The 13,849-nt window shown below is 40.5% G+C and overlaps 1 protein-coding gene across 8 annotated transcripts in view; it reads left to right on the top strand.

Moving 5' to 3' along the window:
• Positions 1 to 13,175, top strand: part of ZNF280C (zinc finger protein 280C) — a 64,580-nt gene extending 51,405 nt beyond the window's left edge. For 5 of the 8 annotated variants that reach the window (XM_082377885.1, XM_082377880.1, XM_082377884.1 and 2 more), the window contains 2 exons: positions 685 to 747; positions 11,809 to 12,335. In XM_082377885.1, the coding sequence (XP_082234011.1) occupies positions 685 to 747; positions 11,809 to 12,016 (271 nt within the window). In that variant the 3' untranslated portion in view covers positions 12,017 to 12,335. The other 3 variants (XM_082377887.1, XM_082377886.1, XM_082377882.1) reach the window with 2 other exon arrangements.
• The last annotated feature ends 674 nt before the right edge of the window (positions 13,176 to 13,849 follow it).

Genomic DNA, 13,849 nt, shown 5'->3' with positions numbered 1-13,849 from the left:
GCCTGACTTTCTAATACAGGAAAGCTTTCCCTATCAGTTTAAAAGGGGGAATAAAAGCTATTAGCATTGGCTACAAAATTTGGTTAGTGGTTTTCTGTTCTGTGTGTAGAGAAAGTATTGTTTTAACTCATGAGCTCTGCTTTTAATTCGCGTTCTTTAAAAGCTCTCCTAGTAATTGCAAAAGATTCTTTAAATGTTTCATTTTACTGATGGTAAGTAATGTCATTTAGCCCAAGAAACATTTACTTCCAGGATCATTCAGATTGGTCCCCTGGGCTAAGTATATCAAGATTAGAAAGTAATAATTATTATTCATAACAATTTATATTACAGCAAAATACATTATTAGCCAATACCTTTTAAGTTGTTCTCAACTCTTAACAGTTGAAAAAATTAATTTGATGCTCTTTGCATTTTTAACTCTAAAGGTTTTTTTTTTTAATAATGGTGAGGTATGATCATTTAAGAATATTCTCAGGGAAATATGTTGTTCGAAAACACACAGGGAAAATGAAACGTAAGATAAAAATCTTGAATTAAACAGAGATGCTAATAGAGCTTTATAATTTAAATCATGGTCTTTTATTCAAAACTAAGAAACTAAGCATAGGCTTGAAAACTGGTCATAAAATTAATTAATGGCTTATTGTATAATAAAATCTCATTTGTCTTTTGTCTCTCCAGCTCTCATAGCGACCAGCCAACTAAACGGTTTTATATTTTTAAGAAGCATTCTGGAACTCTCAGGTAACTACTCGATCTTTTTTCATTCTCTCTATTGAAAAATTATAGTAGCTTTTTAACCTGATGCTGGAGTGCCTAGTTTGGAAAATGAAATGATTGCTACTAGACATAATAGAGTTCTGTACTTCATATCCTTAGCTCAAAGAGGGGATTGCCTATATTCTCTAGCTAAACTTGTTTCAGTGATGTCAGGCATTAAGGTGAAACTTCCATGAATTTGCATTATAAAATTAAAAAAATAAGGCTCTCCAGCAATATTTGAAAATTTAAAAGACTTTTAAGATGCCTAGTAAAGTGACTAACACTACTTTGGTTGTGATCAATATATAGCCTTCATAATCCTTGGGGCTTTTTAATTTTTGAAATAAAAGTACACAACTTGTTTACTGTTCAGAGGAATTGTTGTGAACATTTCTAAAGGCATTGATAATTCATTTTGGTTATACCACACACACTTAGCTCAGAATCCACTAAGCACCATTTTTTTCACATTCTTCTAATTCATTTTCACTCCATATTCCTTTGTTTAAGTTCTCATTGCTATTTGAAATACCAGTGTCAAGATCTTTGTAGCAGGAGGCTAAGACATAGACTCTAAGTTTAGCCAATACTTGTTTTGATGCTTTGGGTTAGTGGAAAAGTAGAAGAGGGGATGCTGTGTCTCAGGACCTTTGTATTTATTATTCCTTTTGCCTCATTTCCTCTTCCCCAGATATCTGCATGGGTAGCTAGCTCCCATGGTAGCTACCTTTAGGTAGCTCCTTTAGGTCTCTGCTCCAATGAGTGAGCCTTTCCTGGACCGCCCCATTTAAAGTAGCATCCTTTCCCTGGGCCCCACCCCCAGCACTCCCTATCTCCCTTTCTTGTTTTGTTTTTACTTCATGGCAGCTTTTTTTTTTTTAAAACATCTTTATTGAAGTATAATTGCCTTACAATGGTGTGTTAGCTTCTGCTTTATAACAAAGTGAATCAGTTATACATATACAATATGTTCCCATTTCTCTTCCCTCTTGCATCTCCCTCCCTCCCACCCTCCCCATCCCACCCCTCTAGGTGGTCACAAAGCACCAAGCTGATCTCCCTGTGCTATGCGGCTGCTTCCCACTAGCTATCTATTTTACATTTGGTAGTGTATATATGTCCATGACACTCTCTTACCCTGTCACATCTCACCCCACCCCCTCCCCATATCCTCAAGTCCATTCTCTGGTAGGTCTGTGTCTTTATTCCCATCTTGCCACTAGGTTCTTCATGGCCTTTTTTTTTTTTCCTTAGATTCCGTATATATGTGTTAGCATACTGTATTTGTTTTTCTCTTTCTGACTTACTTCACTCTGTATGACAGACTCTGACTCCACCCACCTCATTACAAATACCTCCATTTCATTTCTTTTTATGGCTGAGTAATATTCCATTGTGTATATGTGCCACATCTTCTTTATCCATTCATCTGTTGATGGACATTTAGGTTGCTTCCATGTCCTGGCTATTGTAAATAGAGCTGCAATGAACATTTTGGTACATGACTCTTTTTGACCTATGGTTTTCTCAGTGTATATGCCCAGTAGTGGGATTGCTGGGTCGTATGGTAGTTCTATTTGTAGTTTTTTAAGGAACCTCCATACTGTTCTCCATAGTGGCTGTATCAATTTACATTCCCACCAACAGTGCAAGAAGGTTCCCTTTTCTCCACACCCTCTCCAGCATTTATTGTTTCTAGATTTTTTGATGATGGCCATTCTGACCAGTGTGAGATGATATCGCATTGTAGTTTTGATTTGCATTTCTCTAATGATTAATGATGTTGAGCATTCTTTCATGTGTCTGTAGGCCATCTGTATATCTTCTTTGGAGAAATGTCTATTTAGGTCTTCTGCCCATTTTTGGATTGGGTTGTTCGTTTTTTTGTTATTGAGCTGCATGAGCTGCTTGTAAATCTTGGAGATTAATCCTTTGTCAGTTGCTTCATTTGCAAATATTTTCTCCCATTCTGAGGGTTGTCTTTTGGTCTTCTTTATGGTTTCCTTTGCTGTGCAAAAGCTTTTAAGTTTCATTAGGTCCCATTTGTTTATTTGTGTTCTTATTTCCATTTCTCTGGGAGCTGGGTCAAAAAGAATCTTGCTGTGATGTATGTCATAGAGTGTTCTGCCTATGTTTTCCTCTAAGAGTTTGATAGTGTCTGCCCTTACACTTAGGTCTTTAATCCATTTTGAGTTTATTTTTGTGCATGGTGTCAGGGAATGTTCTAATTTCATACTTTTACATGTACCTGTCCAATTTTCCCAGCACCACTTATTGAAGAGGCTGTCTTTTCTCCACTGTATATGCTTGCCTCCTTTATCAAAGATAAGGTGACCATATGTGTGTGGGGTTATCTCTGGGCTTTCTATCCTGTTCCATTGATCTGTATTTCTGTTTTTGTGCCAGTACCAAACTGTCTTGATTACTGAAGCTTTGTAATATAGTCTGAAGTCAGGGAGCCTGATTCCCCCAGCTCCATTTTTCGTTCTCAAGATTGCTTTGGCTATTCGGGGTCTTTTGTGTTTCCATACAAATTGTGAAATTTTTTGTTCTAGTTCTGTGAAAAATGCCAGTGGTAGTTTGATAGGGATTGCATTGAATCTGTAGATTGCTTTGGGTAGTAGAGTCATTTTCACAATGTTGATTCTTCCAATCCAGGAACATGGTATATCTCTCCATCTATTTGTATCATCTTTAATTTCTTTCATCAGTGTCTTATAATTTACTGCATACAGGTCTTTTGTCTCCTTAGGTAGGTTTATTCCTAGATATTTTATTCTTTTTGTTGCAATGGTAAACGGGAGTGTTTTCTTAATTTCACTTTCAGATTTTTCGTCATTAGTGTATAGAAATGCAAGAGATTTCTGTGCATTAATTTTGTATCCTGCTACTTTACCAAATTCATTGATTAGCTCTAGGAGTTTTCTGGTAGCATCTTTAGGATCCTCTATGTATAGTATCATGTTATCTGCAAATAGTGACAGCTTTACTTCTTCTTTTCCGATTTGGATTCCTTTTGTTTCTTTGTCTTCTCTGATTGCTGTGGCTAACACTTCCAAAACTATGTTGAATAATAGTGGTGAGAGTGGGCAACCTTGTCTTGTCCCTGATCTTAGTGGAAATGGTTTCAGTTTTTCACCATTGAGGACAATGTTGGCTGTGGGTTTGTCATATATGGCCTTTATTATGTTGAGGAAAGTTCCCTCTATGCCTACTTTCTGCAGGACTTTTATCATAAATGGGTGTTGAATTTTGTCGAAAGCTTTCTCTGCATCTATTGAGATGATCATATGGTTTTTCTCCTTCAGTTTGTTAATATGGTGTATCACATTGATTGATTTGCGTATGTTGAAGAATCCTTGCATTCCTGGGATAAACCCCACTTGATCATGGTGTATGATCCTTTTAATGTGCTGTTGGATTCTGTTTGCTAGTATTTTGTTGAGGATTTTTGCATCTATGTTCATCAGTGATATTGGCCTGTAGTTTTCTTTCTTTGTGACATCTTTGTCTGGTTTTGGTATCAGGGTGATGGTGGCCTCGTAGAATGAGTTTGGGAGTGTTCCTCCCTCTGCAATATTTTGGAAGAGTTTGAGAAGGATAGGTGTTAGCTCTTCTCTAAATGTTTGATAGAATTCGCCTGTGAAGCCATCTGGTCCTGGGCTTTTGTTTGTTGGAAGGTTTTTAATCACAGTTTCAATTTCAGTGCTTGTGATTGGTCTGTTCATATTTTCTATTTCTTCCTGGTTCAGTCTCGGCAGTTTGTGCATTTCTAAGAATCTGTCCATTTCTTCCAGGTTGTCCATTTTATTGGCATAGAGTTGCTTGTAGTAATCTCTCATGATCTTTTGTATTTCTGCAGTGTCAGTGGTTACTTCTCCTTTTTCATTTCTAATTCTATTGATTTGAGTCTTCTCCCTTTTTCTCTTGATGAGTCTGGCTAATGGTTTATCAATTTTGTTTATCTTCTCAAAGAACCAGCTTTTAGTTTCATTGTTTTTTCCTATTGTTTCCTTCATTTCTTTTTCATTTATTTCTGACCTAATCTTTATGATTTCTTTCCTTCTGCTGGCTTTGGGGGTTTTTTGTTCTTCTTTCTCTAATTGCTTTAGGTGCAAGGTTAGGTTGTTTATTCGAGATGTTTCCTGTTTCTTGAGGTAGGCTTGTATTGCTATAAATAAACTTCCCTCTTAGCACTGCTTTTGCTGCGTCCCATAGGTTTTGGGTCGTTGTATCTCCATTGTCATTTGTTTCTAGGTATTTTTTGATTTCCCCTTTGATTTCTTCAGTGATCACTTCGTTATTAAGTAGTGTATTGTGTAGCCTCCATATGTTTGTATTTTTTACAGATCTTTTCCTGTAATTGATATCTAGTCTCATAGCGTTGTGGTCGGAAAAGATACTTGATACGATTTCAATTTTCTTAAATTTACCAAGGCTTGATTTGTGACCCAAGATATGATCTATCCTGGAGAATGTTCCATGAGCACTTGAGAAAAATGTGTATTCTGTTGTTTTTGGGTGGAATGTCCTATAAATGTCAATTAAGTCCATCTTGTTTAATGTATCATTTAAAGCTTGTGTTTCCTTATTTATTTTCATTTTGGATGATCTGTCCATTGGTGAAAGTGGGGTGTTAAAGTCCCCTACTATGATTGTGTTGCTGTCGATTTCCCCTTTTATGGCTGTTAGTATTTGCCTTATGTATTGAGGTGCTCCTATGTTGGGTGCATAAATATTTACAATTGTAATACCTTCCTCTTGGATCGATCCCTTGATCATTATATAGTGTCCTTCTTTGTCTCTTGTAATAGTCTTTATTTTAAAGTCTATTTTGTCTGATATGAGAATTGGTACTCCAGCTTTCTTTTGATTTCCATTTGCATGGAATATCTTTTTCCATCCCCTCACTTTCAGTCTGTATATGTCTCTAGGTCTGAAGTGGGTCTCTTGTAGACAGCATATATATGGGTCTTGTTTTTGTATCCATTCAGCCAGCCTGTGTCTTTTGGTGGGAGCATTTAATCCATATACATTCAAGGTAATTATCGATATGTATGTTCCTATTCCCATTTTCTTAAATGTTTTGGGTTTGTTATTGTAGGTGTTTTCCTTCTCTTGTGTTTCTTGCCTAGAGAAGTTCCTTTAGCATTTGTTGTAAAGCTGGTTTGGTGGTGCTGAACTCTCTCAGCTTTTGCTTGTCTGTAAAGGTTTTAATTTCTCCATCAAATCTGAATGAGATCCTTGCTGGGTAGAGTAATCTTGGTTGTAGGTTTTTCTCCTTCGTCACTTTAAGTATATCTTGCCACTCCCTTCTGGCTTGCAGAGTTTCTGCTGAAAGATCAGATGTTAACCTTATGGGGATTCCCTTGTGTGTTATTTGTTTTTTTTCCCTTGCTGCTTTTAATATGTTTTCCTTATATTTAATTTTTGACAGTTTGATTAATATGTGTCTTGGCGTGTTTCTCCTTCGGTTTATCCTGTATGGGACTCTCTGTGCTTCCAGGACTTGGTTAACTATTTCCTTTCCCATATTAGGGAAGTTTTCAACTATAATCTCTTCAAATATTTTCTCAGTCCCTTTCTTTTTCTCTTCTTCTTCTGGGACCCCTATAATTCGAATGTTGGTGCGTTTAATGTTGTCCCAGAGGTCTCTGAGACTGTCCTCAGTTCTTTTCATTCTTTTTTCTTTATCCTGCTCTGCAGTAGTTATTTCCACCATTTTATCTTCCAGGTCACTTATCCTTTCTTCTGCCTAAGTTATTCTGCTATTGATCCCATCTAGAATATTTTTAATTTCATTTATTGTGTTTTTCATCGTTGCTTGGTTCCTCTTTAGTTCTTCTACGTCCTTGTTAAATGTTTCTTGCATTTTGTCTCTTCTATTTCCCAGATTTTGGATCATCCTTACTATCATTATTCTGAATTCTTTTTCAGGTAGACTACCTATTTCCTCTTCATTTGTTAAGTCTGGTGTGTTTTGACCCTGCTCCTTCATCTGCTGTGTGTTTTTCTGTCGTCTCATTTTGCTTATCTTACTGTGTTTGGGGTCTCCTTTTCACAGGCTGCAGGTTCGTAGTTCCCATTGTTTTTGGTATCTGTCCCCAGTGGCTAAGGTTGGTTCAGTGGGTTGTGAAGGCTTCCTGGTGGAGGGAACTAGTGCCTGAGTTCTGGTGGATGAGGCTGGATCTTGTCTTTCTGGTGGGCACGTCCACGTCTGGTGGTGTATTTTGGGGTGTCTGTGGCCTTATTATGCTTTTAGGCAGCCTCTCTGCTAATGGATGGGGCTGTGTTCCTGTCTTGCTAGTTGTTTGGCATAGGGTGTTCAGCACTGTAGCTTGCTGGTCATTGAGTGACGCTGGGTCTTGATGTTGAGATGGAGATCTCTGAGAGATTTTTGCCGTTTGGTATTACGTGGAGCTGGGAGGTCTCTTGTGGACCAGTGTCCTGAAGTTGGCTCTCCCACCTCAGAGGTACGGCCCTGATGCCTGGCTGGAGCACCAAGAGCCTTTCGTCCACACGGCTCAGAGTAAAAGGGAGAAAAAATAGAAAGAAAGAAAGAAAGAAAGAAAGAAAGAGGCTATAATATAGTGAAGTAAAATAAAGCTATTATAAAGCAAAGCTATACAGACAAAATCTCACCCAGAAGCATATACATATACACTCACAAAAAAAGGAAAAGGGGAAAAATTAATATATCCTGCTGCCAAAGTCCACCTCCTGAATTTGGGATGATTTGTTGTCTATTCAGGTATTCAACAGATGCAGGCACATCAAGTTGTTTGTGGAGTTTTAATCCACTGCTTCTGATGCTACTGGGAGAGATTTCCCCTTCTCTTCTCTGTTCGCACAGCTCCCGGGGTTCAGCTTTGGATTTGGACCCGCCTCTGCGTGTAGGTCGCCTGAGGGTGTCTGTTCCCCGCCCAGACAGGACGGGGTTAAAGGAGCAGCTGCTTCGGGGGCTCTGGCTCACCCAGGCCGCGGGGAGGGAGGGGTATAGAGGAGGCGGGGCAAGCCTGCGGCGTCAGAGGCCGGCGTGACGTTGCAGCAGCCTGAGGCACGCAGTGCGTTCTCCCGGGGAAGTTGTCCCTGGATCACGGGACGCTGGCAGTGGCAGGCTGCACGGGCTCCCGGGAGGGGCGGTGTGGAGAGTGACCTGTGCTCGCACACAGGCTTTTTGGAGGCGGCAGCAGCAGCCCCAGCGTCTCACGCCCGTCTCTGGGGTCCGCGCTGATAACCGCAGCTCGCGCCTGTCTCTGGATTCTGCGCTGTTAGCCGCGGCTCGCGCCCGCCTCTGGGGTCCGCGCTGATAGCCGTGGCTCGCGCCAGTCTCTGGAGTTCGTTTAGGCTGCGCTCTGAATCCCCTCTCCTTGCGCGCCGCGAAACAAAGAAGCAAGAAAAAGTCTCTTGCCTCTTCGGCAGCTGCAGACTTTTTCCCGGTCTCCCTCCCAGCCAGCTGTGGTGCACTAACCCCTTCAGGCTGTGTTCACGCCGCCAACCCCAGTCCTCTCCCTGCAATCTGACAGCCCGAGCCTCAGCTCCCAGCCCCGCCCGCCCCGGCAGGTGAGCAGACGAGCCTCTCGGGCTGGTGAGTGCTGCTCGGCGCCGAGCCTCCGTGCGGGAATCTCTCTGCTTTTTCCTCTGCGCCCCTGTTGCTGTGGGGTCCGCGCTGATAGCCGCGGCTCGCGCCCGTCTCTGGAGTTCGTTTAGGCGGCGCTCTGAATCCCCTCTCCTCGCGCACCAGGAAACAAAGAGGGAAGAAAAAGTCTCTTGCCTCTTCGGCAGCTGCAGACTTTTTCCCGGACTCCCTCCCGGCTAGCTGTGGTGCACTAACCCCTTCAGGCTGTGTTCACGCCGCCAACCCCAGCCCTCTCCCTGGGATCCAACCGAAGCCAGAGCCTCAGCTCCCAGCCCCGCCCGCCCCGGCGGGTGAGTAGACGAGCCTCTCGGGCTGGTGAGTGCTGCTCGGCGCCGAGCCTCCGTGCGGGAATCTCTCCGCTTTGCCCTCCGCACCCCTGTTGCTGCGCTCTCCTCAGTGGCTCCGAAGCTTCCCCCCTCTGCCACCCGCAGTCTCTGCCCGCGAAGGTCCTTCGTAGTTCGTGGAAATCTTTCCTCCTTCACAGCTCCCTCCCACTGGTGCAGGTGCTGTCCCTATTCTCTTTTTTTTTTTTTAAATGGTCTTTATCCTTAGATGATAAGGATATTCTTTTTTTTTTTTTAATTTTATTTATTTATTTATTTATTTATGGCTGTGTTGGGTCTTCGTTTCCGTGCGAGGACTTCTCTCTCGTTGCGGCAAGCGGGGGCCACTCTTCATCGCGGTGCGTGGGCCTCTCACTATCGCGGCCTCTCGTTGCGGAGCACAGGCTCCAGACGCACAGGCTCAGTAATTGTGGCTCACGGGCCCAGTTGCTCCGTGGCATGTGGGATCTTCCCAGACCAGGGCTCGAACCTGTGTCCCCTGCATTGGCGGGCAGATTCTCAACCACTGCGCCACCAGGGAAGCCCCATGGCAGCTTTTTACTGTTCAATGTATTGTACATTGTATATTTCACCCTCTTGTTTATTGTCTATATCTTCTCACTAGAATGTGTGGAGTTCAGATACTGAGCTATGCCAGACATTTGCTGGGTATTGAATAGTGCCTGGCACATCATAGGCATTCCATAAATATTTGTTGAGTAAATTAATATTGAAAGTGACATATGTGGAGTATGTGGGTGATAGACAAATAGCTCATAGGCAGAGGAAAGTTTGATTCCATTTTTAAAATATATTAGTGCTATTTTTAAAATATTACTAAATTCAAGGCATTAGAAGTTTCTGATAAACTATATTTAGGTATTAACCTGTACTAAAAATTTTTATAGTAATGAAAAGGATTTGTAAAGATGAGAATTTAATTTGATTTTTACCTCACTATTGTCAAACACAGTTTTGTGTTTGGTTCTTAAATTAACTGTATGACTTTAAAGATCCGAAGTGCTTTTTTCTTACCTTGGGTGGATCTCAAATTTAAACAGAAAATTGGTTATTTTCTGTATATGGGAGTTTTCATACTTGTAATTTTACAAAGCAATAAATTTTGTGGTTAATATTTTGTTAAAATGCAGTGTTCATTCTTTAACTATTTATTGTACATCTATTATGTATAACACAATGTAGCAAGTCCTATAAAGATGACAGTGATGAAGAAGGCTTGGTACCAACCTTCAAGGAATGTACCATTTACAGTAAGGTGTGAACATAAATAACTACAGAAATTAATGCAAGGAGGTTTGTAATAAGTGCAATGAGAGTTACTGATTTCAAAAGAAAGAAAGGTTTCTACTTATAAGAAGAGGCACGGGGCATTTTAGTTGGAAGAAGTAGCATGAATAAAAAGGCAGACAGGAAAAAAGCAGAAGACATACACAATGAATGACAAGTAGTACAGTTTGAATGGAGCATGAAGTTCATGTAACATAGCATTAAGTTCAGAGTCTGGGGAAATAGTTTTGAGCTGAGATCCAGATTGCGGAATCCTTGAAAAAGGCTGGGGAACTTGGACTTAATTTTAATTTGAGGATGTTGGGAAAGCCATTGGGGTTTTGTGTAGAATCAAGGATTCTGAAAGAAGATCAGTTTGGAGGGGTATACAAGGTGAGTTGTAGCTACATGAGGCACATAGACTGGTTAAGACTATTGCAGTAGTTAACACTGATTTAATAAGATAACCTGGGTTAAGGTGGCGAGGTGGTGTAATGTCACATTTAAGAATACGGGCTCTGAAAGGGAGCCCTCTTGCACTGTTGGTGGGAATGTAAATTGATACAGCCACTATGGAGAACAGTATGAAGGCTCCTTAAAAAACTAAAAATAGAACTACCATATGACCCAGCAATCCCACTACTGGGCATATACCCTGAGAAAACCATAATTCAAAAAGAGACAGCTGCAGACTTTTTCCCGGACTCCCTCCCGGCTAGCTGTGGCGCACTAGCCCCCTTCAGGCTGTGTTTACGCCGCCAACCCCAGTCCTCTCCCTGCGATCCAACCGAAGCCGGAGCCTCAGCTCCCAGCCCCGCCCGCCCCGGCGGGTGAGCAGACAAGCCTCTCGCGCTGGTGAGTGCTGGTCGGCAGCGATCCTCTGTGCGGGAACCTCTCCGCTTTGCCCTCTGCACCCCTGTGGCTGCGCTCTCCTCCATGGCTCGGCAGCTTTCCCCCTCCGCCACCCGCAGTCTCCGCCCGCGAAGGGGCTTCTAGTGGGTGGAAACCTTTCCTCCTTCACAGCTCCTTCCCACTGGTGCAGGTCCCGTCCCTATTCTTTTGTCTCTGTTTTTTCTTTTTTCTTTTGCCCTACCCAAGTACATGGGGAGTTTCTTGCCTTTTGGCAGGTCTGAGGTCTTCTGCCAGCGTTTAGTAGGTGTTCTGTAGGAGTTGTTCCACATGTAGATGTATTTCTGATGTATTTGTGGGGAGAAAGGTGATCTCCACCTCTTACTCTTCCGCCATCTTGAAACTCCCTGCATGATTTATTTTTAAGGCCTCCTTTCTTTTCTGATTTTATCATCAATTAAATAGGACATTAGATTGTAGGCTTCACAGAGTGTATCCTTTTTTGTTCACTCTTGTATCCATAAGACCTAGTAGTACAGAGTATGTAACGAAGGTTCTCAGAAAATGTGTATTGAATGGATGAATATTGTAGCCTTGCTTTGCAGATGGGCAAAGGCATGGAAAGATTGTACCTTGCACAAGTTATATAAGTTAGTGGAGTCATGACTGGGCTTTCGTTCTCTTCACTCATATCTTTTGGAAACCGGCATGAGAGGGAACAGCTTAAAGAGCACTAAATGCTAGCATAATTTAGACATGGCTATGCCATTTTCTAGAGACATGGTTATACCATTTCATATATATCGGGCTTATATAACAAAATTTGCAAATGGTGATCATGACACATAAAAAACAAATCAAGTTATTACATGGAAAACTAATGCTTGAACTTGTATATGGATTTTCATAAAAGATAAAAACCTTTCTGTCTTCTTTTTTTCATAGGGGCATTACTCTGGTGTGCCTTAAATGTAATTTCCTAACTGATTCTTCTGGTTTAGATCTTATGGCTAAACACTTAAGTCAACGTAAAACTCATACTTGCCAAGTTATAGTAGAGAATGGTACGTATATAATTGTGTTACTTTGGATTTCTGATACTTATTCCAGTGTTTTTGATCAGCCACAATACGGCTCTTACATATTAAAATGATAGTTTCATTCCTCATATATTCTTTAAAAAAATTTTTTTATTGAAGTATAGTTGATTTACAATGTTGTGTTAGTCTCTGGTGTACAGCAAAGTGATTCAGTTATACACATATACATAGATTCTTTTTCGGATTCTTTTCCACTATAGTTTATTACAAGATATTGAATATAGTTCCCTGTGCTATACAGTAGGACCTTGTTGTTTATCTGCTTTATATATAGTAGTTTGTATCTGCTAATCCCAAACTCCTAATTTATCCCTTCCCCCCTTTCCCCTTTTCATTCCTCATATATTCTATTTTAAATGTAAAACTCTTCTAATTTCAGTTCCTGAAAGTATCTCAGCTTCTGGACCCACTTCTGCGTAAGTTTAATATTCATTCAGCGCATTTTTCTTTGATGGATTTTAGCACTGTTGCATTTTTTAAATGTATCATTAATAGAAATGAAAAATATTAAAGTATTTTGTTTTTGTTTTTGTTTTTAAAGCCACTTGTTGAAATAGATTCCTGCTCTATGGAGCTCGTGCAACCTGGTGCAAGACAAGTTGGAATTTCCTAAGTTCAAAGTTCTGAAGTGTTTTCTTACACAAAGGCAGTTTCCTAAGTTCAAAGTTCTGAAGTGTTTTCTCATACGAAGGCGGTTAAACAGCCAAGTTCATGACACTAGTTCTCATTATTCAGCTCTTTTCAGCTTTCAGATGGCACTAGAGTCTTATTCCACCTTATCTTTGTGTCAGGTTAACATATCTTAACATATGCTTTTCTCTCCAGTTGGCTCTCTTCAAAAATAACTTTTGTTGCTATGGTCTTTTCTTGCTTTGCTTAAAATAATTTGTGTTTCTCTCTGCTATACTTGCTTTCAGAATATTGCATTCCAAAAGATGTGACTGTTCATCATTTTCTGTCTGTTTTGTCTGGTTTCTTCGTTAATTTCTTATAAGTCTTAAAATTTTAGGTCAGATAGCTGTCTTTTTCCTCATTCCTTGGCTGTCATTGTTCTATTTTTCATATTTTTCAGATGCAGAAGCAACACAGAAATTTCAAAAAAAGTCCAGGGTACTCCTGGTCAGTGTCCCCCTTCGATGGACACATCTGATGCCTGTTCTCTCTTTCCAAGGAATGTGAATTGTTTGACTGTGAGACCTCCTCTAGGTTGTGGCCTTAAGAAATCAGATCTTAGGGAGAGTGCGTTCCTTCATGCCTGGCCTCCCATAAGACTGATGCTAATGTGGCCAGAGATGACCTCAAGGCCCACCAAATTGAGCACAACTTCCCACTGGGGGCTTTGGTTCTTGATCTTAAGCTTATGGGTCGATTCTGACCAAGAAAAAAGCCTGTCAAATCAATGCTTCAACATCCAAGTTGAAGTTTAATCATTTTGGCTGCTGCCCTTTAATCTTTCTCTAGCATGCATGCAGTCCAAGGAATATAAAAACTGGTTATGTAGGGAACCAAGGTTACTTTCATGTTCTTGGAAAACAAATTTCTAAAACAGTTCTAAAATTAGTTATTTTTGCTGTCATTTAAAGTTTTATCCAGTGTTAAACCCTAGGAGTTTTCAGCAATACTAATATTCAATTTTTTTTAAGTCTAATTTAATTTTGTTGTCTTGGTTTTATGTTGTCTTCACCAAATTTATTAACGTCCATTTTGTTATGTCCTCTTTTATTTCTTGTCTTTTAAACTGTTTTGTGTTTGTTTTGTTTCATTAATAACTCCCCAAAAAGTCCTTACAATTCTCCAAGATTTTATGTAGCTACCTATTGGTAGCTTCTTAATTTGGTAATTGTTCAGACCCTTAGACATTATTATATCCTCTGTCTATCTTGGGA

This window comes from Balaenoptera borealis (assembly GCF_965194805.1).
Source record: "Balaenoptera borealis genome assembly, chromosome: X".
NCBI classification, from domain to species: Eukaryota; Metazoa; Chordata; class Mammalia; order Artiodactyla; family Balaenopteridae; genus Balaenoptera; species Balaenoptera borealis.
The sequence above is the reverse complement of the archived record's forward strand: the minus strand, read 5'-3'. Positions and strand labels throughout refer to the sequence as shown.